Source organism: Uloborus diversus, chromosome 2 (assembly GCF_026930045.1).
Source record: "Uloborus diversus isolate 005 chromosome 2, Udiv.v.3.1, whole genome shotgun sequence".
Classification (NCBI taxonomy): Eukaryota; Metazoa; Arthropoda; class Arachnida; order Araneae; family Uloboridae; genus Uloborus; species Uloborus diversus.
In genome coordinates this window covers 87,543,332-87,567,295 of record NC_072732.1, presented here as the reverse complement: position 1 = coordinate 87,567,295, position 23,964 = coordinate 87,543,332, and the positions used below count along the sequence as shown (strand labels likewise).

The 23,964-nt window shown below is 30.4% G+C and overlaps 1 protein-coding gene across 1 annotated transcript; it reads left to right on the top strand.

Annotated features, from left to right (window-relative positions):
• Nucleotides 1-4,258: 4,258 nt before the first annotated feature.
• LOC129216407 (proton-coupled folate transporter-like) lies at nucleotides 4,259-16,574 on the top strand. The gene is made up of 5 exons (XM_054850621.1): nucleotides 4,259-5,234; nucleotides 6,724-6,960; nucleotides 11,664-11,747; nucleotides 15,707-15,863; nucleotides 16,421-16,574. The coding sequence occupies exons 1-5, from the start codon at nucleotides 4,259-4,261 to the stop codon at nucleotides 16,572-16,574; spliced, it is 1,608 nt and encodes a 535-aa protein (XP_054706596.1).
• The last annotated feature ends 7,390 nt before the right edge of the window (nucleotides 16,575-23,964 follow it).

The following is a 23,964-nucleotide window of genomic DNA, read 5'->3' as shown; positions in this document are numbered from 1 at the left end:
TTACTTTTTATCTATACTTAAGTGTATCATTTAAATGTAGATCGCTCATTAGTATTCTGCTATTTCAGAATACCTAAAATACTGGTGTATTTGGTTTTGTAATTAAAATGGTTAAACTAAAAACGAAAGAGAAAATCTTTTCTGTGCTTTTATTGCTAAATGCAATGCCAGTTTTGGATTAGGGGTCAAAGCTACAGAATAAATTCTTCAATGAGAACTAGTTATGTAAATGTAACCAAAATAAAACAAAATTAGGTTTTTATTTAGTTAATAGTTTGTCATTTTGATGAGTTAGAGTTTATTCAGAGCAATATAAAATTTAATCAGAACAGGCAGAAAAATCAGTGTTACTTTTTTTTAATTACTATTGTTCAAAGCAAAGCATTTATTGCAAATACATCCGCCCAACATTTGAGGATGCAACAAAAAACCTTATGAATTAATGAAAATGCAAAATAGCAAAATACATAAAACTTCGAAACAAATTAGAACTCAGAAAAAAACAAAAGATTTTTTTTACAACTTAAGATCAGTTTCATTAAGGATTTAAGGGACATATTTTACTTGAAATACTCATTTGCAGTAATAAAACCAAGTATATTAGTTTTCTTTTTTTTTTTTTTTAATTTTATCTAAGCGGGTTCCATCACACAGTTTGAAAAAAAATCAAATAGTTAAGAGTTTTGAAATTTTTTGCACTAATTCACGATCTATTTAATAAGCAAAATCATTAAATAAATATTAAAAATAACAATATTTTAATTTCATTTGTTAAAAAAACGGTGTTGTTTAAAATTGCTATATCTCAAAATATTCTCGGTCAATTTTCAAATTTTGTTTCAAAAAATTATGCTCAAATATCTGATCTTGAATTTTTATTCGTCGACTTAAAAAATATTAATTCAATAAAAAATAGAAAATATTTGAAGAAAAATTTCGAAAAATTTGAAGATACTATTTTTTTTTAAATCATATTTTTGAGGAAAACGCTTTATTTTTCAAATTTTCCGAAAAAAATTGGATTAAACTTTTTGAAAAAGATGTGCTCCAAATTTCATTAGTTTATCTTTTTCAGTTCTTGACATATAAGAGTTTGAATGTAAAAAATCGAGAATTGCATCAAGGAGAAAAACGCGTTTAATGTTTTAATGTTAAGTATAATATTGGTTAAATGCATGAAAAAAGAATTATGTCTTTCGTTCCAATTGAGATAGAAACAAGATTCATACGTGTTTTCAAGCAGTAGAAAAAACGGAGAAGTTTTTTAAACGATAAACTAATAGCACAATTTGACGATTTTGCGTCCCAGACCCCCTTAAAACAATAATAAAATTATGGTTAAATATAATTTTCGTCCCTTGTTTTCAACCTATAATTGTTAAATTTTGAGCAAATTTACTGTATTATAAAAGTGTTTTACAAATAAAGGCATATATAATGAGAAATAATTATACTGTATACTTCAATTCATCATATCAATATCGTTAAATTATTTATGTTACACAGATCAGTTTGTATGTGTTCAATGGTTTTGTGTAAATACAGTCCCCCCCCCCCCTCCCCAAAAAGTCATTAAAACTCTACAACTTGTGTTAATTGACCACAAATTAACTTCCCAGGTTCAAAGAACACTCCTTTCTGTTTTGTTGAAATGCCATTTCTTTTAGTTTCAGGGAGCTTTTTTCTGCCTTAAATCCATGTGAGATTTTATTGAATGCAATATCTATCCTCTCTAATTTTTTCACAAGAAATTGGTTTGCAGAAATTTTAATCACATTCCTTTATGAAATATGTTTAGCTAAATAAAGAAGAAGAAAATATTTTTTTTTTCATCTGTTGGTCATAGCTATTGTGTAATTTTCATTCCCCTTCAAGTCTACTTTCACTAGAAATTAATTACTTAGTAAGAGGAAACGGAATTACTTTACCTTTTGAAAAATATTCAGTTTTATTTATTCGATAATACAAGGTCCGGCTATTAATTTCCAGGACTGACGTAACTGTATGAGAACGAAAAGCCGGAAGATGGCGCTAATGATTGCATATTGAAGAGCGTTTTCTTGCGCACGTGCAGTGCAATCGGCGTCATTCTAAAGTAAGTTGTTCTCTAGAACAGGCGCATTAAAACGTAGCTCTCAAATTCCTGCCGTCAAAGTGAAAATGGAGAAAAGAATTAACATCAAATTTTGCTTCAAATTGGGCAAGACAGCTGCAGAAACATACAAAATGTTGAAACAAGTTCACTTGAACTTTTGAATGGTTTAAACACTTTCGGGAAGGGCGCAAAAGTGTCGATGATGATTCACACACTGGTCGGCCGCAGTCCGTTCGCATTATGGTGACAGCAGGAGTTGAAAAGCTATGTTTAATGCGCCTTTCTACGAGAACCACTTGCTTCAGAATGGCGCCAATTGCACTGCCCATGTGCAAGAAAACACTCTTCAATATGCAACCATTTGCGCCATCTTCCGGCTTTTTGTTCTTTTGCAGTTACGTCAGTCTTGAATATTAATAGCCGGACCTTGTAGTATGTAGCTCTTTTTTTAGGTTTCGAACAACAGATAATAAAATAAGAAAAGTTACATTTTGGGAATATGAGTACAGCTAAATATTCAAAAAGCATACGAATTAAAATTGAAGAAATTAATTAGTTAAGTACCTACTATTCAAAATAAATTTATAGCTATCAACTAATACTGTTGAGATCCCTGTTATATAAATATTGTTGAAGTGATGAAATGTTTTATTTAATATCGTTCAAGTCGTTTATGATATTTTTCTACTAAAAATAGTTTTAATTTTGGAAATATTTGGAGTTGAACTGAATGGTTAAAATATGTTTTTCGAAAGCAACCAAGATTTCTTTTTTCAATGATAATTTCTATTGCAAGTATGTTTTTTTCTTCCTTCTATTATTCTTTGATTTTGAATAAGCTAAGCTTCCACATAATATTAATACATGAGTTAAGTTTTAAATTTGTATTTTGTCAATCAGTTTTATTTTTAATGTGACAGGGTTTAGGATACAGTTTTGTATTTTGTCTTTTAACTTTGAATAAGTAGAATTTTTGTTAAAAACTCTAAAAAAGCATTTCTTATGTGTACTATCAGTTTCAGTTTTAGTTAAGCTACAAATTAACTCTATAGGTAAGTTAATAAATTAATATGAGCGGCAATTAAAAAAACAAAAATTTCACCAGTGGAAACAAATTAGAGGAGTACAGGAAGTCACAAATACAAGATTAAAAAAAAGCATTATCGAAAATAATTTTATGTGTCGTACTAAATGATGCAATTTAATTTTTTCCAATCTATCGTTATTTTTAATCCTTCTTATAATTGCTGTCCCAGTTCATGAAATTGCATGGTAAAACAAAGTTTTAGTTTAATCCGTAACAGGGGAGGTGAAAAATTAGGACATAACAGGGGACGTGATGTCTCAGATACCGCTCTACTTTATTTTATTTTATTTTTTAAATCGTGTAATTAAGATAAAGCCCTGTAAATTCAATTAAATCTTCCTTGTACTTTTGTTTGCACAGCAGAAAAATAGTTTTGAATTTTGAACTAAAATATACATTTTCCGAGGAATTTTAACAAATGCCTTAAGATTTTTCGAGAGAAATCATATGTTGCAGTAAATAATTTACTATTCGTAATAAAAATGAATCTATTATCAATCAATGATTTTATTTTAGTTGTTTAATATGTACAGGACATTTTAATACCAGAAAATTGGTTATATCGCATTGCGGGAAAATTTTAACAACCCTTTAACTATTAGTATTTCACGTCGTATTTCCAAGAATAATTAAGCCTTTATTGTCCATACAACATCATTACGTAACTTTTGTAAAGATTTCAAACAATTCTCAACCTCATCTAGAAGACCTCATTTTTCATTTCTTCCGCATAACGCGAATAAGATAAATGAACCTTGCTTAAAGAAACATGACAAAACAAGGGTTTGCCAAAACACTTATTAGAGTCACTATTAGAGAAATTTCATTTTTTAGAAGAAACTGAGAAAATTTTATTTTTTAAGAGAAATTTTAGAATACTGGTCATAGTATCATTCTACTACTACTTTTTTTGAACTCAATTCGTGCTCATATATACTATTTGATTGTTTTAGTATATAATCTTTCTTTTCCCTAATTTATCTTTGTTTTTAAATTAATTTCAGTACTTGTAAAAAAAATTTATTTCTTTTCAGACTACTTTTGAATTACCGAGAGTACTATAAAATATTTTCACAATGTTATCGAAAAAAGGAAATTTAGTGATTAACTCGGGAAAAAAGATAAAATGTGAGAAACCAATCCAGCTAACGAATTTTACCACACTTACTGATGAGCAAATACAAACATCAAGTTATGAAGATGAAGAAGACCATTCATCAAAGCTGGCAACAATTTTGTCAGAAATAAAACAAATGAAAGTGGAACTACTGATGTTTGTGTATACACTTTCATATGCTTTAAGAAATGTGTCTCAAACAACCATTATAATAGATAAAGTATGCTTGGTTCACTTCAACTATTCTTCAAGTATCTGCGCCAATATTTCATACTACCCTGATGTAAAAAATGAGGTTGTGAAACTAGCGAATAATTACCTTCTTGGATACAATTTCTTGGTATTTCTAACAAGCTCCATTTTAGTAATTTTCATTGGATCATGGAGTGATAAATACAGTCGTAGGGTACCTGTAATTGTTGCTTTAATAGGAATGTTAATTGACGACGTGGCAACTACTCTTTGTTCTGTGTTTATGGACACCAGAGTTGAATTCTTGTTCATCCCCGCTTTCATAAATGGACTCTCTGGAGGTTTCACTGCAATAATGGCGGTATTATACAGCTACATTTCAGACATAACAACGGTAAGCAACAGAACAATGAAGTACACCCTATTTCAAGCATCTGTCGGTCTTTCCATGCCGATCGGCATAGCTGCAAGTGGATATATTTTCAAATATTTTGGATACAATGCAATATTTTTGATTGCAACCGCTGGGCATGTTCTTGCACTTCTTTGGGTTATATTTTTTGTTAAAGAGACCAGAGGCTTGGAAAACACAGAAAGTTGGAAGTTGAAGTTGCGAAACTTATTCTCCACCGAAAATGTTATCGCCAGTTTTCATGCTACAGTAAAGAAACGTCCAAATCAAGGGAAGAAGCAAATTGTATTCCTAATGTTCTGTATGAGTATAGCTCTTTTGCATCAAGCATGTAAGTAAACAAGGAATCATTCTTTTTAATTCAAAGCGCACACTTTGCTATGGATTTTTTAAAAAAGAGAGCTATAAGGGAGGGTGACCCAAAGCGGTTAGGTTTGGGCCAACCTCCCCTAATGCTCAAAAATTTTAGTGTTTGGATTTTTATCGCAATAATTTCGGTTTTTTTTCCTAGCAGGGTTTTTGACTTTAAAATAAAAAGTGATTTTTGTATTATTTCAAACCCAATGTTTATTTACTATCAAACTTTACAAACATTTGAAAAACCCGGTTTGCCCTACCAGGGAGCCCAAAGCGAGTAAGCACCAAGCATGTAAGTAAACAAGAAACAATTTTTTTGATGCAAAGGAACGCACTTTGATTCAGAATTTAAAAAAATGGCAAACTTCTTATGGAGCTTAAGAGCAGTTAAATCAAAATTTAACCAAGTTATTATACTGTATGTAGGGTATTTAATTAATAGCAGCTCTTAATACAATGGTAGCCATATTTTCGATGTACTAGTCGCTTTTGCTACTAATGTTTAATACGATTACGAATAGCGTTTAAAGTCGTTGTTGGTTCGAGTTAATAAGAAACCACAATCAAAAAGCAAAGCATGCATTTTCAGCATAGCAAACATAGAAGAAAACATCGTTTACCCCAACATGGCGGAAGTTCCACTACTTCTCCTACGATTCAGGGCTTTGCAACACTGCTGTGGGGAAAATGAAGCGCAGTAACTGCATTTGATTATTTTTCATTTACTTGCATTTCTAGCATCTATTGTTCCTTAGCTTTATCGTAAAAACTTGCTAATTTGGTTCCTGTTGAAAAAAAGCACGTAAATAGAGTCTAACTCCAACATTTCCCTTTTGTTAATGTTGAAGCTATAACGTATTTTTTTTTCTTTCAAATATCTCGAAAATTCATTTCTTCAGATACTGCAGTTTACCTTCCCACGGCAGAACATTTATTTAAATTGACACTACATTGGCCTGAATAAAATACCCATGACTTCTTTATTCGTGAAGTTACATGAAACGCCTTCTTATCTCCTATGACACGAGATTTTACACAAGTACGGCGAAGATCACAAATGCATTCCCTAGTATTGATCGTATTATATTAAGGTTAATCTACCAATAATTTATTTTATTAAATTGATATCTTCCGCGTCCTCAAATTCTACCGTTTATAAAGCAAAAATCCTAAAATCACTTGTTGCAATAATATAAACTCGTTAGACTAACATCAGTACTTTATTACCCTTTAACTATGCTTAACGATTATAAAATATACTTTTATGTTCTCTGGGACTCACTCTAGTCCTAATACACCCCATTTTGCTTTGAACCAGGACAAGAATTTGGATTCAAAACGTGGATGTGGCAAAAATCTTTAAAATTCGTTTTAACTAAATAAAGCATTTATTTCCGTCAAATATAAAAACACTAATTGATGAAAACTGGTCTAACGCAACTAATATATGTTTTTATTTTTAGCTGTTGATACAATCGGCTTTTCTTATGTTCATCATCGTTTTAACTGGGACAATACAAAATTTTCTACTGTATTCGGAATCTTTACTATGGTAGGAACTTTTGCTACACTATTTATTGTTCCATTGTTCAAGAAGATGAAGCTTGGAGATTTGACTCTTGGATTTGTTGGGTCGATTTCAGAAATAAGTAAAAGTCTTCTCATGGGATTGGCAACGAACGAATACCTTTATTACATAGGTAAGTTTCACAGATATATGAACGGCTACAGTGATGCTTCAAAACTTTGACACTTTTTTATAAGTTAGAGAAATTTCGTCTCAAAATGTAATAATTCACAAAAAAAAGTAGTTTTTGAGGGGTTTTTTTCCATAATAGAAAAGTATTGAAATGAAATACAGTAAATTTGATTTTTTAAGAACTTTGACAGCCCATACACATGAAAACTGTAAAGTCACGCAAATCGGAACGCAATCGGAAAATTTTAAAAATACATTACTATAATTAAATAGAGGAACAAATTTCTGTACATTTTTAAAGAACTATGAAACAATATAAATAGAAAAGTCAAACTGTATTAAGCACACTATCGAAAATTTATCAAAGAGCATTAGCATTAATAAATACTAGATTAAATTTCTAAATAACTTATACAAGAACAAAACAAAGTTGCAATTTTATGCAGAAAAAATGAACTATAGCCTAATGTAATTTATACTTTCATTTCTTTACTAATATTGCGTGTATTTTTGCGATGTAAAGCATCTGGTTTATTATACTACTGCAATTAAAAATTGTCATAGTAAGAGTATAACGTTTTTAAACAAAATAGTGTCTGCTAAATTATAAGCCAAGTACACGTATCAATAAATTGAGCATATCTCTGAAATGTTTACATCTTTATAAATAATTACATCTTCTATTGATCAAAGGAGATTTAAAAAAAGGCATTGCTTAAAATGCTGAAAATTAAATTTTAGTAATAAAAAAAACCTAAGACAAAACCAGTGTAAAGATTGACCCTCTTGGCGTCACTTACGAGCAAATTCAATCAATTTTTAATTTAATTTTATTTATGTATCTTTTGGTTCAACATGTCGATATGTGTTTAGTGTACATGATGATATAAAAGTTTGGTGAATCAGAATAATCCAAAAGTTCGGTATAGTGGTGGGGAAAGTCATCTAATACCGCACAAACGGAGTCATTCAAATTTTCAGTGATTTAATCAGCCATTCATGATGCAACTCATTAACATCATTCTTTATCGTCTATGAGCGTCATTGAATTGGGTTGTTCACTTGCCTGACGGTCTTTTTGTGCGTAGGCCTTACTTGCTTTAAGTTTTCTTTTGCCTGCATTACACCCTTCGTTGCACGATGAACCTTATCGATTCATTCTCCGTCATACGATTTCTGTAAGTACAGCATTTATCATTCTAGGTTTCAGTTAAATTCTGATATATACTTTGATTAATTGTATAAACCTGTCCAAAGAAGCATCATTAAAAAAAAATGGGTCACCTGTGTCTTATTGTTGCTGCTGTTGTCGTGTCTAATGAAGTGCAGAATGCGAAAGGCCTGGTGGCTTTAATGGAGACACGAATGGAATGCTAACTATCATGTTTTATTACTAAAACTAGCTGCGTGCTCAGAGTTGCACGGGCTGCCTAAAAAATGAAAGAGATGTCCAGTTGATGTTTTCGTAGTACTCTGACGTCAGTTTCAAACGCGTTAAGATTGATTACGTGAAACTAAAGCACTGAGACTTAACAAATTTCATCAAGCATTAATTCAATTCCAAGTCATCAGATTCTAGTTAAGTTTTAGTTAAAATCATTAAAAGCATTTTTTTGTTCAACTCTGTTCCCTTTAGAGAAATCCAAACAATCTTAATTTAATGTGTTCTTTTAATTAAACAGGAAGGAAAATGAGTTATTATAATTTGAAAACTCACCCATGAAAAGGGAAGAGTCCAATAATATAAACATAATTAGTCGCACATCTTAAATTTACCGAAATATAAGGCTGGTAATGATAAAAAAAGCTTACCTTACAATTCGATATTCCAGAGCTCGAATACGCTACCTTGCGGTGGTTAACAATTCAACTAAAAAAGGTAAAATATTCCGTTCCACGTGTTTTCTTTGGGGTAAATTATAGGCTTCAGACAGTTTGTGATGTAATGTAATTTCAAAGGAATAGAAAAGAAAGCTTCTCACAACACGACGAAAAATGACTGTCAGTCACTAAGCTTTTAAGTAAAATATAAGTTACGGCATTTGTTTGTTTTACAGTTTTCGCCCGCCATTAGACATTGACTACAGTGCCCCCTATGGGTTATTGGAGTTGCGAATAAACAAACATAAGTAAAGAAACAACTTTCATATGCTGAAAAGAGTTAAGAACGTTGGCTGTAAAAAATAAAATAGAGCAGACGATAAATAAAGGTTATATCCGAATAGAGCAACCGATTAACCCAGTTGGTTATTTTGATGACGTCAGTCTCACTGAAACAATTGTTGAAATGTTATTCGCAACTCCAACGAACTATAGAGGGCACTGCAGTCACTGTCTAATGGCCGACGAAAAAACTAAAACAAACGCATGTGGTAACGAAGAAAATGCTAATAAGTCTAGTAAATTTTTTTCGTATGCATGATTTTTTCGCTTTATTCTTTTTAAATTAATTTTCCAAGTCTTGTTGATATTCTGGTCCACGAAGAAAGAAATGAGAATTCAAGAAGCATTACTAAACGTTAAAAATTAATGCAAACTACGCAGTTCGTAGTTCTAAGCAGCCATTTCCACGATGTTGAATTCGATATTTATCAATTCTTGATAAAACTAAATAATAATTGTGGCCTGACAAGAATAACATTTAATGCTAGAAAATTTAATTATATGACATTTCGAATTATTGTCAAAAGAAGATGATACTTCTTTGCCTTGCTTGGCTAGCGCTAATTGTTTTGCATTTGTAGCTGAGTTATTTTTCTCAAATTGCCGAATCGGTTCATTTTAAATTTTTCTGTTTGGTATGTTTCTAATTTCTGAGTTATGATTTAATTATGTCATGCTATACACATCATCAACAAAATTCTCACGGATATATGGTGGTAGTTTTCTTTTCAATTTGATCTACCATTATTTCTTTTTACTTATCGAATTCTGTAATCTTTCTACCATTTTATTTCACTCATGATAAAAAATAAAAATGGTTTAACTAACATGGACGGAATCTCGCCAAGGATACTTAGCTCGCACAATACTAAAACTATAACCCTAAGCAAATTTGGCGAAACCTTTCAGCTGAGAATAAAAGCAACAAAATAAATTCTTTCTCGGTTAAACATTTTTCATTTCGTTCTACGATAATATATTCAAGAAAAAATTTTGCATACTGTCTATTCCAACTAAATGCTGCTGTAAAATATGGTTTGTTAATTTAATTTAAGATTAAAAAAACCCCATATTCTTACAAATTCACACAAAACAATAAAAAATTTTACCTGGTATAACGTTATCCAAGTTTGCTAATCCAGAGTTTTCTGGTGTTAACGCGCTTTCACCATTTCTCAATCAAATCATTTTTTAGAGGGAAATAATGAAAACTAACATTATTTTGAGGAGCTCGAACACTTTTTGTTGCTGAAAGCAATCCAAGACACATCGAATGCGTTAATAAATACTCAGAACAAACTGCCTATGTTTAAGTCAACATACATACGTGGAACGCAATGTGGCAATGTGTTAGTTTTTTCGGCAGTTTTGTAAATCACCGCAAGGTAGCGTATTCGAGCGCTGGAGTTGCGAATTAATCAACAAAAAATCTTTGCTTAGAATAGAAGAGAAACGAAGCTAATTTACAATAAATTTCTAAACAAAAAAGATGCTTTAAAGAGTAGTTTTAAGATTTATATATCAGAATAAACGAGAAATTAAACTAATTTAAAATAAAAGTCTGGATGAAAACGTTGTTTTTAAGATTTGAACAGCAGCCGAAAAAATCCCTTTTAAAACAATTATTAGAATTTTATTATTTGCTAACCCATATGCAAAATGGCAACAGGAAAGAAATAAAAATTCCTGAATAACGTAATGTTAATTAACGTTTTAATTAATATCTCTACTAATTAAAGTCGTACAATTGCAAAATTGATTCTATAGTTTTTTTGCAAAATTTCGAATTGATCGGTATCTCGTTCAAGTCTCGACTCGCAGCGATTCTCGAGAAGATCTATCTTCAGATGGACAGACAAACAGATGGACGCAAACAGAATTTAATATTATGGATATCGTAAATCATGCTTCAATTCTAATATGGGATATAAAAGTTTTCAATTTCAGGATTTGAGTATTAATAATCGCTATGAGAAATACTCAGATATTTAAGAGTAATATGTACCAATCATTCAACAATAATTTTAACAACATGTAATGCTGGTATTTCATTTTTATTTTGTGAATTTACCTTCCCTTTGTTCCACCAAATAGATTTTTTTTTGATAAAGTTTTTATTTCGATCTGAGAGAGAGTGAGAAATATATAGTTTTTATATGAGTATCCGATTTTATCTAACTGGTTGTCAAGACAAACGAAAACTTGGCTCGTATTTCAGAAAAATATTTTCTATCTCATTCTTATATATTTATTTTATACCAATATTGTGTCTTGATAGTCTATCTCATGGAACTGTTCTATAAAAAAAATTTCGTTTGTTTTTCTTTAAAATATTTCCTCTGAGAGGAAAAAATATGTCAGGCTCCCCGTTTTATACAACGTTCTCTTCAGTACGGAGATAAACGTCGACAGACATAAGAGAAGGAATATGCGGTTTATCGAATTCTTAAGCTGACTTTTTACCACTTTTGGATGACCTGATGTAGAAAAATGCACCATCATTGATCATATAAATTTACCGTCTTTATTTTTTTCCTTTAGCAAATATGATTGGAGTGCTTGATATGTTAGTACCTTTGGCTGGTCGTTCAAGAATTTCGAAAATTGTATCCGAAGATGATATAGGTAAGTTATGTTAAAACCGCGTGACAGTCCCAAACCGTTCCTGTGACGTTTTGAACAGGTAGCAGTTACTTACGAAAGTCAGTCCACGGCAAAATCACGAAATTGCATTGCATTCACGTTAATGCGTATTTTCTGAACTATATCTAAAGCTCTTTGCAGCTGAATAAAATTAGTTTGAAAAAATTCAATAATGTAAGAACTAAGGCCGTAGCCAGGATATTGTTTCGCTTTTTTTTTTAAAGCAGAGATGGTTTTAGGCATGTAATACAGAGGGTGAGGGATTTTTCAAAAAATAAGCTAAATGTAATGATACGGGAGCTTTTAGAACAACTTTCTGGCGAATTAATCAAAATAGTCGCAACTAAAAAATATTCTACAATCACCACCTCAGAAAATAAATTTATAACCTTAAAGGCTATTACTGAATTAACTAGTAGGAAAAACTGAAAACACTAAAATAAAAATCCTTTATACATTAAATTTTAAAACACTATCAAAATCAAGCATTTACTCAAAAGTATGACTTTATTAAAAAAGGAAATTTAGATCATGTAAATATGTTACGCCTCTTAATGAAGTGTATTACGACGTTAAAAGATAAATTGGCAAATTTGTGCTTTTTCTAACGTTGTTTGTCTTACTTTACGACGTTAATATTTAAGATATTTCTGTTTAATTCACTCAGTATGATTTTTATTGAATTAACAATAATTTAAGAAACAAAAAGAAATTTGTATAATTTTTTACAAATGCAAATTTGTACGGAGAATAAAAGACGTTGTTAAAAGAAAAAGTCTGTAAAATAAGTGCACACTTCAACAAACCGAAATGAATTATTTAGTATGCTTCATCAAATGTTTAATAAATTTCTTTCATTTTCATTTATTTGTTTATGTTTATTAATTTCATTGTTTATTACTTTTTTTAAATGTTACAGGGGACGGAAAATTCTTTAGAACTTTTTAATTTGGAAAATCCTGGTTACAGCCCTGATTACAACAAAGAAAAAATTTAAATGACGCTTTTTTTAATGCAATAGTTTAAAACTGCACATATTTAAAAATAGAAAAAATGTTACAATGAGGTCACGACCCACAGATTGAAAAATCACTGTTTTAATTTAAGCTACCGGTCTTTGCATTTCCTAATTTTAGTAAAAATATTGCAAAAAAGCGGATTAGTTTCACTTTTCAATTTTCAATAAAAACACACCACTTCATCATAGACGCCGCCATATAAAAAAAAAACTACTTCGTAGATCAAAAAGTGACATAATATACACTTTTAAGCCCAATTTCGCTGAAATATTTTTATTTTAGATAAAGAAGAAATAAAACATCCTCATCCACTATTTAATCCCAGTTTAGCTATTATTTTTATCGAAGTAAGCGAAGCGCCATCTCTCAACGATATGCGCTACTTTTTGCGCAATAAACTCTTGATTTTGACGTTGTTTGTTCTCCGTTAGCAAAAACATGTGCAAGTTTTAAGATGATAACATTGCATTTTCATCTCAAGTACGCTTGTAAGATAGTAAATACGAAAATTCATGTGGTTACAAGACATGTTAAACGACTTTACAAGATACAGATTACTTCTGTTGTATCTAACAATGCGTTATAAAGGCATTTAATGCTTTTCGAAGTACCATACGCCTATATACAGTAATACAAACCTAGTTATTACGTGCAAAGCAATTATAATAAATAATATGTGTTAACAGAGAAATATATATTGCGTTTTTACTTATATTGCGTTTTTATATTGTAATATTATACTATAATTTCATTCATGTAAGATGTACGACTTGGTTTTAAAAAATAAGGTAACAAGAGCTTTGATAGATGTGCAGATTCTCTGTCAGAAAAAAATTCCTACTGAAGATAACGAAGATCATCAGAGCTTTCAAACGATACGGGTGGATGAAGCCGGGTGTCCTCAAACAGGCAGAAATATCAGTAAGAAAATTGCTGCGTTGATGAAAACGTGCTCCGCCAATGAAACAAGACTTGTGATTTTGCGTTGGGGGGTATTGGACTACTTTCCTCCCAGTCCCGAACGCGTACGGAGGGATTATCATCTCTTTGGACCTATAAAAACAGTTGGAGGAAGAAATTATCGTCAAGGATGGGAAACCACATACGGACCGGCTTGCTAAACCGCTGCAACGGTTCTGAACTGCTGACCGCACAAACATTTTTTTTTTAATGTCCAAACAGATGGAAATCACTTGCAGCGAGGTTGGAACTGTAAAGAGAGTAGCCCAATACCTTCCAACGCAAAAACCTTATCACACTTCTTGTTTCATTGACGGGACATGTTTGCGTCAACTCAGCCAAATATTCTAACCGACATTTTGTCTTGTTAGTGGACACCTGGCTCCATCCACTGCTACCGTTTGAACAATTTGATCATCTTCATTATCTTCAGCCTGACTTTTTAACGTGCAGAGAATCTGAACATCCGTCAGAGCTCTTATTACCTTATTTTCGGAAAGCTCTATATATTTTTCTTCTCCTATTTCTATACAAAGCTTACAACCGGTTTCTACACATGCATAAAATGAATTTATTCTTTTTTTCTTTTCAAAGTTTCATAGTTTTTTTTTTCTTAAAATGTTACCGGCATTCGCTGCATACATATTATATATATATATATATATATATATCATTTTTCAAAGATTGCTTTGAATGTACGAAGAGATTTTAAAGTATCAATAGCACAAACGCATCTTAATTAGCGGTATAGAAAAACATATTGAGTGTCAGGTTCATTAGCATCTCTTTGAAAACATTTTGCGGTAACATTCTAAAAATTAACTTTAAGTAATGTAACCCGTTGCTGTTTTTTTAGGAGAAAGTCAAAGAGAAAATGATCGTAGATATTTTTCTCCTAAAACTTTCAGTAATTCCGTTTTATTAAAAAATACTTAAAAATGACAATGATTACTAGTTGAAGCCGAGAATTATTTTGATGATATAAAGTTCTGTAAATTTTGAATTAAAGAAACCTAATACTATCAAAATTAGGTATTAGCTCGTAAAATTAGCTCGTAATTAGGTATATTTTTACGCAAATCGTTAATTATTTATTTTTTGCTCTATATATAACATTCTTTTAAAGTTTTGCTTTAAAGAAATTATGATACATCTAGGTTAAAAAAAACCTGTTCACCAGGCTATAACATATATTATAATAAATAGAAATTTGATGGTGTAAAGTAACACACAACTTCTTTTTTAAAGATAGGGAATATAATTTTTGTAGAGTAAACGTAATTATTGCAGAAAATGTGTATTGCAAAAGCAAAGTCAGACCATTTTCTATTTAATACAAGTTACAAACTTTTTTTTTTTTTTTTTTTTTGCACATTGAGTCATTTTAGAATTGTTTGGATTGGAAGTGGATTAAAAATAAAACAACGGAATTTCTTAACATTCTTGAGATAACTATGATGCAAAATAGGTACAATAATAAAAAGAATGCTACTAACGCCTATCTATCTTTGTTTTATTTTTCCTTTCTTTTTTAAATAAAATAAACAACATGTCTTGTAATCCAGGAACATTTTCGGACACTTGAAAGAGCCAGCTCCTAGTTTTAAGCAATCAATACATAGCTTAGATAGTAAATAATTTGAACACTACAGTATAAACTTATTCTTGTAGATCCCTTTCCGTGCCTATGGTTGATATCCTAAGCAAATATATATATATATATATATATATATATATATATATATATATATATATATATATATATATATATATATATATATATATATATATATATATATATATATATATATTGCTTTTTTTTAAAATATAAGACACACAGTCAGATGATCTTTTGTCATTTTACTAAGTAGTTGCTTTCTCTAGATGCAAAACAAAATCTTAAATTAGATATGTTATTTTTTTAGCACTGCTCTCTAACAGTTTTTATTATTTTTATTCCAGGCAAAATATTTTCTTTTCTCTCCATGGTGGAATCAGTACTTCCATCTCTAGCCACTGCTGCCGTGTCTCAAATCTTCAACGCATCTTTAGATTTTTTTCCTGGATTAATTTACGTTATTCTTGGTTCAATCTCATTGATTTCGGTAGGAGTATTCTTGTGAGTATACAATGTTTATATATCTGCTTATTGGAATTAATTAAACAATACGATTTTTTAGCAATGGAGTATTTTGACCCGGGTGTAGTCCGCATCTCTTTATATTTCGTTAGTGCTCCCGTTTCGGTCTTTTCCCCGTCCTAACAATCCGTGACACGAAGAAAAAATTTTGAATGATTTCTTTTAGTGTTTGCTTCAGCAAATATAATTGGTACAATTTACCATACAAAAGTATGTATTGAAGAACAATACTTACACTTACGCTGGAAGAAAGTTACTGTCGAAAAGCTAATTAGGTTATCGCGCTATTGGTCTAAATGACTGCCAAGCATATTCGAAAGCTATGCAACCCTGATATTCTAAAAAAAAATCTCAAAATTTTGTGTGAGAGTTGAGGAGTTACTCAAGGAGAGGTACACAGATGGGCCCCACTATTAATATAAAAGCTGGTGTGATAGAGCGAAATATGACGAGGGGCGGAAACAGACCAATATGCGACTAATTAAGGGTTAAATTTTGTTCTCATGTACTAAAACAAATTTTCTGTAATTTTTAAGGTGGATAACACGATTGCCAAAAGTAGATTATGATGAAAAGGAAGATGTTTTTGATGCTGTCGAAGATGTTCCAGATGAAAACGGAAGCATAAAAATAACTAAAGATGATTCTAACACAAACAACATGGAGGATACAGAACCAAAGCATTTGTAGTTTCAAAAGGCAAAAGTATTTCAAGATTTATTTATTCTTTGCCTGTATGTTAATGTATTGTCCAACATTGAAATAAGACATTAAAGTTTTTTATTATTATGTGTTTCTGAACATTTGTTGATTTTATTTTGAGAACAACATTGCCTCCGTAATAAAAGTCACGTACTTTTTTCATTTTTGTAAGAATTTCGTTTTTGTTTAAAAACATTTATTTCTCTTTAATATACTCCTGTAAACACGTTACACTCTGAGAAAGTAACAACGAAAATATCGAATGGCAGAGCTAACTGAAAAGTCGATTTTTAACGCAGTGCAAAGCCAAAAAGCTCTTAATCAAAATCTTTCATTATTTGGAGTGCAGAATTATAACTATGTCAGAAAGCTGCAGTTGAAAAAATACATTGAGGTAATTTAAAGGGCTCAGGGCAAAAATGTGAAAAACCACAAGGAGTAACTTTTCAATCAAAACTTTTGTGTCGCGTAACTAAAATTGAAATAACATGAGAATAGATTATATCATTTGAAGAATAACATGTGTGGTTTTAGTATTGCAGAATATAGAATGTTAAATACTTTTGAAAAATTCTACAAATATTTTTTATAAGTAGGAAATTGACCAACTAAAAAATTTATATCATGTGGCATATCACGTTTTTTTCCCCGAGCCCTTCATTTGAATAAATTGCTTTTTACTCGTTTCTTATATTTAAACATACATTTAAAATGAAAAAACTGCGCGTAAATGAGGATAAGTATTTGTCATAAAAAATCGAAGTTAAGTTTATTAAATCATTTGAATAATGTTCAGAAGGATTCTTTCACCAAGTATGACTTTTAAATTGACTTTAAAAATGATTCTAGTTCGCACCTCGAAATACGAAGCAACTCCAAATCTTCTTGGGATAAATATAAAGAAAATTCTTTAACCGGTTAAAAGTATACATAGAGGGGTATAACATCATTAGTCACTAATAAAATAAATAAATTTCAAATATATTACGAGAGTGTAAGGATAGATAATTTTAATTTCTTTTTGCAAACACCAAGACTTAGCACAGCAGATGCACCATCTAAACATAAGATAAAGTTAAAAGACCGTTATTGCGCTAAATGCTTTCTCAAAAAAACCTGACTGACATTTTCGATGAATGAAATTTTATCTAGATGTAAGAGATTTTACAAATCACACACACACACACACACATCTTAAAAAATATCACCCTTGAAAAAAATTTGATGAATTAATTGATATTTTAATACAAATTATGCTCAGAAAAGATGCTAATTTTTTAAGGAATGCATTTTTTCCTTTTTGACATTAAGGGTGGTGCACATTTTATTATTGATACATATTCAAATTTGTGCTGCCTGCAATGCGAGGCCTGCTTTGCGCGATAAGCGAGCACGAGATAAAACTCTTTAGTCTTCATAAGTTTTTTTTTTTTTTTTAACCAATACATCAGAACTGAATGTACTAGCGTATGTCTATTTACAGAAAAAAAGGAAAACAGATAGAATAAGAATATGGATATCCTTTTTTATTATATCGTAATGAAATAACCCTTAAAAATTCAAAGAGATGATATTGTAATGAAATAACCCTGAAAACCGAAACTTGATGTTACATTACGAACAATGTCTTTATAGTCCTTTTCAGGTAAATTTGTCCAATATTTTTTTCTCATAAAACGATCTGGAGTGAATAGAAAATCAAAATATGCTGTTAAACAGTTTAATTATTTTTTAAGCGTGATACATTGGATACATACTTGGTATCCTATAAATATTGGGCATAAGTTATCAATTGGAGTTAAAGCATGTCGAAGTAATTCCGAATTACATACTAACCCACGGCTGCAAACTTTATGGTATACTTGTAAGCGAAGTATAAGCAATAAAGAAAGATAAGACATAGAGGTTATCACAAATATTTATTGCTACTCTGGAACTACGTATCAATTCCAAACGTAGAAAATCGCTTAATTTCTTTTATGAAACAAACTATTATAACTGGAGCTCTGCTCACAAACTTCTGATACTGTCCCCACACCAAACTAGAAAAGAGAACGACAAGAAAGAAACAAAAATTGCAATTATGTCTCACATTTACACTAACAATTCATAACAATATTTAACCCATTGACTTACTAATAGCTTTCATTGAGCTTATTTAATTTGACACTGACTATGTTAGACAAAAATAATTAAATAGATTTTTCTGCTTTCCAACAGTATGTCCTGCAATCTTTTGGTAGAAAAGAAGAAATTATAAAATTACTTTTTATCTTTTCAGCCCGTATTACAGTCGGCAGTACAATGATGTACTTGAAAGCCGGCTATTTATGTTAACAGTTTAATATAAGTAAGTAAAAGTGTAAGAGGTTTAAGTGCATTTGTCCCTCCAAACATTTTATGAGAATGAGAAATTATCACAATATATTTGTTAGAAAATTCAGTGTTGTACTCAACATTACTATCGTTTCATGCCTCATAAAGGTTTTTAAATATCTAAAGAGAGCCGAATAGGTATATTTTAAACATACTGCTTTTTTTAAAAATAATAATTTTTAAATGAAAAGCTTTTTACACATTTCGATGCACCTGTGAAAGTATGGAAAACATAAAGAATGCCAATGTAAACAAAGGCGATGTTTTTATTTAGCGTCAAAAATATGAGTTTAGCCTCAAAATTAAAAAAAAAAACTTCTGCAAAAAAGTCAAAAACTGTTCACTAATTTTAGTTAAAGTAAAAAGGTCATACTTTTACTTTAAGCGAAGTCACCTGTGATGAAATTTGATGTTCAAACCTCTGAAAGTCAGTTAAAGGATGTGTCATTGACAAAAATGACCTTGATTACACTTTGAATCCAAATATGAAACACCTAAAAATTCTGTTTATGGTTCTGAGTTTACGCTCCATTTCAAGTACCCAAGAAGGCATAGTTACCCTCTTCAAGAATACCGAAGTGACCTTTTTCTGGTTTAAATATCAAATTTCATCACATCTAGTGCAAAACAATGACATTTCTACTGTAACAAATTAGTGAACATTTTGGTGCTTTTGCTCAAAATTGTAAAATTTTCAGGCCGTTCTTTTTACATAAGATCAGGGATGTCGTCTAGGGAAATCAGGATGGTAAATGGTACATAACTGGGCGTAGACCTCGTTTTTTTCCGTTAATATGTGCATTAAGTGCACACGCGCTGGGCTCTCCACCCATGGAAAAATAAGAAATGACAGGTCTCCACAAAGTACGTTAAACGCAGCAGTAGTCGATCTTTTAAAAAAACGATTTCTGATTTTTAAAAAGTTTAACTTTCATCAATTTGTAGAAACATTTAAAACTAAATTTTATCTTCCTGGTTGCGTTCCTCTTAATTATTTCATAAAGAAGAAATTTTTTTCAAAAAAATCAAGTTTTTAACGAGTGTATTTCTCAGTAACCGGCTATGGCAATCCAGTGCTCGGCCATGTATGAATCCAGTGGTCGGGCATTTTATTTTTATTTTGTGGGGTATAAGTGAAGTAATTTTAACAACATTTAATGCGAAACTTTTAACAAGTGCTTTAATTAAGGGGGAGCGCGTGGAGGGGGGAGAGGCTCTGTCCCCAGAAATATTCGGCTTTTTATTTCAAAAATAATGTAAATGAAATGCAAATTAATTCCAAAACCACCATTTCTTTTAATGAGTACTCGAAGCCCCCAGATCATTTCCCTCTTTTTTTTCCAACTAAAATTTTAGTAAAAACACATCATAATATATATACAGCAAAATCCCTCTAATGCGGACACAAACGGGACAAACTTTATTGTCCTTAATAGAGCGGTGTCCGCAGGACAGGAGTTTAATAATGTTTTTTTGCCTTAGAATCGGGGAATTAAAAAATGTCCCCATAAGAGGGGCCGTTAGGATACCGTTAGGAGGGGCGTCCGTTAAGAGGGGTTTTACTGTTCTTACAAACTTGATCATTGCAGTATTTACGAAAGAATTCTGCATGCTTGAAATCTTCGTAACTTTTATCGTTATACTTAATAACCCAATGAATTACTAATTTGAATAGAAATAAAAAAGTACCAATTCTTGAAAAAAACTTAAGAAATACCGGGCTACCCAGACAACTTTAAACTTAATTTAGACTTTGGAACCATATGATTACGATACGTTTAGCAAAAGGTGTTGAAACAATTCGATAGGTATAATATGCACTTAACTCAAAATAACGACTGGAGAGCTAAAAGTAATGATGGAATCGGGACTCATGCTATACACGGATAAAAGAAATCTCATTGTGCACCTACATTTCACATATGATTGCTTCGTATCATTAATTGCAAAAAATGCAAGGGGGGATGCGGCAATGGGGTTGTTTCCTTCAGTCGAAAGTAGTACTTTTTGTTCTTGAAATTGATAGAATAAGCAAAAAAATAAATAAATAAATAACGTGGACTCAGAAAATGCTTTCATTTTCCCAACAGTTATTTTTTAATTATTTTTTTTAAATGTCCGATTCTTCAAACAGGGCCTGGTCTTTATGACGTCGTAACTGATGCGCTATGGCGCATATTTCTACCGCATTTCCACGTTATGATAATCAAGAAGCGAATTACAATTGCGCTCTGCTCTTCCTATCAACCATATCGTTACCAATACACGTGAGTAAAGATGCAAATTAAATATTTTTTACCGTAAATGGCAACACTGAATGGCCTTTCATCAATTGTGATGTCATCCGCAGAAGAATTAAACGATGAAAAAGCACCGGTTTAAGTAATTTTTAAAAAATATTAAACTTAAAGAAATTATTTAAAAAAGGGCAGATTCTATGTTTTTAAGCATGCCTTTCAGAAAAAATACTTTTAAAATTTTGGTTTACTGGCATATGACTAAAGGTTAAGAGGCTAAACGATATTACCAAAGCATCTGAAATAGATTCTGAAGTAAACACAAAATAAGCACATATAACATTTCAAAACAAAAATCAAATATCATTAAAATTATTTATCGTAATCAGGTAAACTTATTAAAAATGCTGATTTAACGATATGAAAATCTCATGCAATGTAAAACTATCCTTTATATAATTTTTTGCTTTGTGTTTTTAAATTAAAAAAATCAGTTAACAGTTAACTGATAAATTATTCACGCTCTCCTTTTTCCCTCCTACGAAAAAAATTAATAAGAGAAGCGCAATAATCAAAGGAAACGAATTTGAAAGACAACAACATATTTTAATTAATATAACATAAAAGACATTAAATGTGAACAAAAGATAAAAGGAGCCCAAAATAGCAGTAGAAAATAGCGAGGGTTTTTACTTCAGTTTTCATAGTTGAATGAAGTTAACACTCACCTCATATTTTTTTTTTTTTTTTTTGAATTAGTATTTATAATCCTACTAAAATAGCTTCGAGACAAATGAAACTTTAAAGAAAGTTTCTTATTAAAATAATTTAGCACAAAGCGCAAATACTTTGTGATTCATTTTTTAAATAAGTATTAATAACCTATACATATGTGATATTTATTTGTGCATGATTTACTTTAACTTCATTAAAAATTAATACATAAATAATTTACCTATTCCTCTTTTTGCAAGTCTTATACAGATACATTTTACAATGCACTTCGTAATACAGTAGATGCAAAAACTCTTTCATAAACATGCAAATTTAAAGAGTTATTCATACATTATGCAACAAATAAAAGTACCTTTTGCAATTGAGACATCATACATTGAAGAATGTATTTTCTTCATCAGCATTCAAGTTCTTCCGGATTGCTGTAGAATTAAGCGTACATGAATTCCTCAATGAATGTAAGAGACTCAAAACGTAAAACCTGCGCTGTTTATGCAATTGTAAATGCATATCTCTTATGCATTATTAATAGCAGTCAGAAATTTAACGCATTACCTCATTAGAACGTTTACTCAGGAGCAGCAAACAAACGTGTAGATAACAGCCAAAAACAAGGTTAATTTTTACAACTATCTATAATTTGAACCATGTCATGACTCCCAAAAACCATTATCACTTTATCAATCTAAAGCTTAATTACGTGTCCATTTACTGTGATTGATAAAAATCTAAAATTATACTACAACTATAAAAACTAATTCTTGAGTGCTTATGCAATTTAAATGAAATACAAATTTTACTCCATCTAGAGGAGGCGTACTTGGAGTAACTATAACAGAGTTGGCGGTTTGTGTGGAATTTAGTTCGATATTGGTTTGTGTTACCTTTGAAGGAGAGAATTTAATTTAAATGAGAACCGTCAGTTTTGAACTTAAAGGAAATCCAATTTTTTTGAGAAGGATATTCTACCCTGTTACAAAGGAAACAAGGTTTTCTGCAAAAAAAGGTGAGCTTTTATTTGTTATTTGAAATAATTCAATTATTTTTAGTATTTTTATCTATTTTCAAAAATCTACTATCAGAATTATTTCTAACTCATGGTTATTGCATTTAGTACTCCGCATTTTTGGAAATAAATCATCTTACACAACATTTAATAATGAAGTAGATATTTTTGATGAAAATGATTTTGAAATGGAAAAATAAAATAAAATGTATCAATTAAAACTTTTGCTTGAAAATGAATTAATATTTCTGCAGTCTTTTGCTTTTTATCCAAACCTAAGTGTATCATTTAATTGTAGATCGCTCATTAGTATTCTGCTATTTCAGAATACCTAAAATACTGGTGTATTTTGTTTTGTAATTAAAATGGTTAAACTAAAAACGAAAGAGAAAATCTTTTCTGTGCTTTTATTGCTAAATACAATGCCAGTTTTGGATTAGGGGTCAAAGCTACGGAATAAATTCTTCAATGAAAACTAGTTATGTAAAGTTAAACAAAATAAAACAAAATTAGGTTTTTATTTAGTTAATAGTTTGTTCATTTTTATGAGTTAGAGTTTATTCAGAGCAATATAAAATTTAATCAGAACTATCAGGAAAATCAGTGTTACGTTTTTTTTTATATTATTGTTCAAAGCAAAGCATTTATTGCAAATACATCCACACAACATTTACATACATCCATGCAACAAAAAACCTTATGAATTAATGAAAATGGGAAATAGCAAAATACATAAAACTTCAAAATAAATTACAACTCAAAAAAAAAAAAAAAAGATTTTTTTTTTTTTAATCTAAGATCAGTTTCATAAAGGATTTAAGAGACATATTTTACTTAAAATGCTCATAAGCAGTAATAAAAATAAGTATTAGTCTCCTTTTTTTTAAGTTTATCTAAGCGGGTTCCATGACACAGTTTGAAAAAAAAATCAAACAGTTAAGAGTTTTGAAATTTTTTGCACTAATTCACGATCTATTTAATAAGCAAAATTATAACATAAATATTAAAAAAAAACAATACTTTA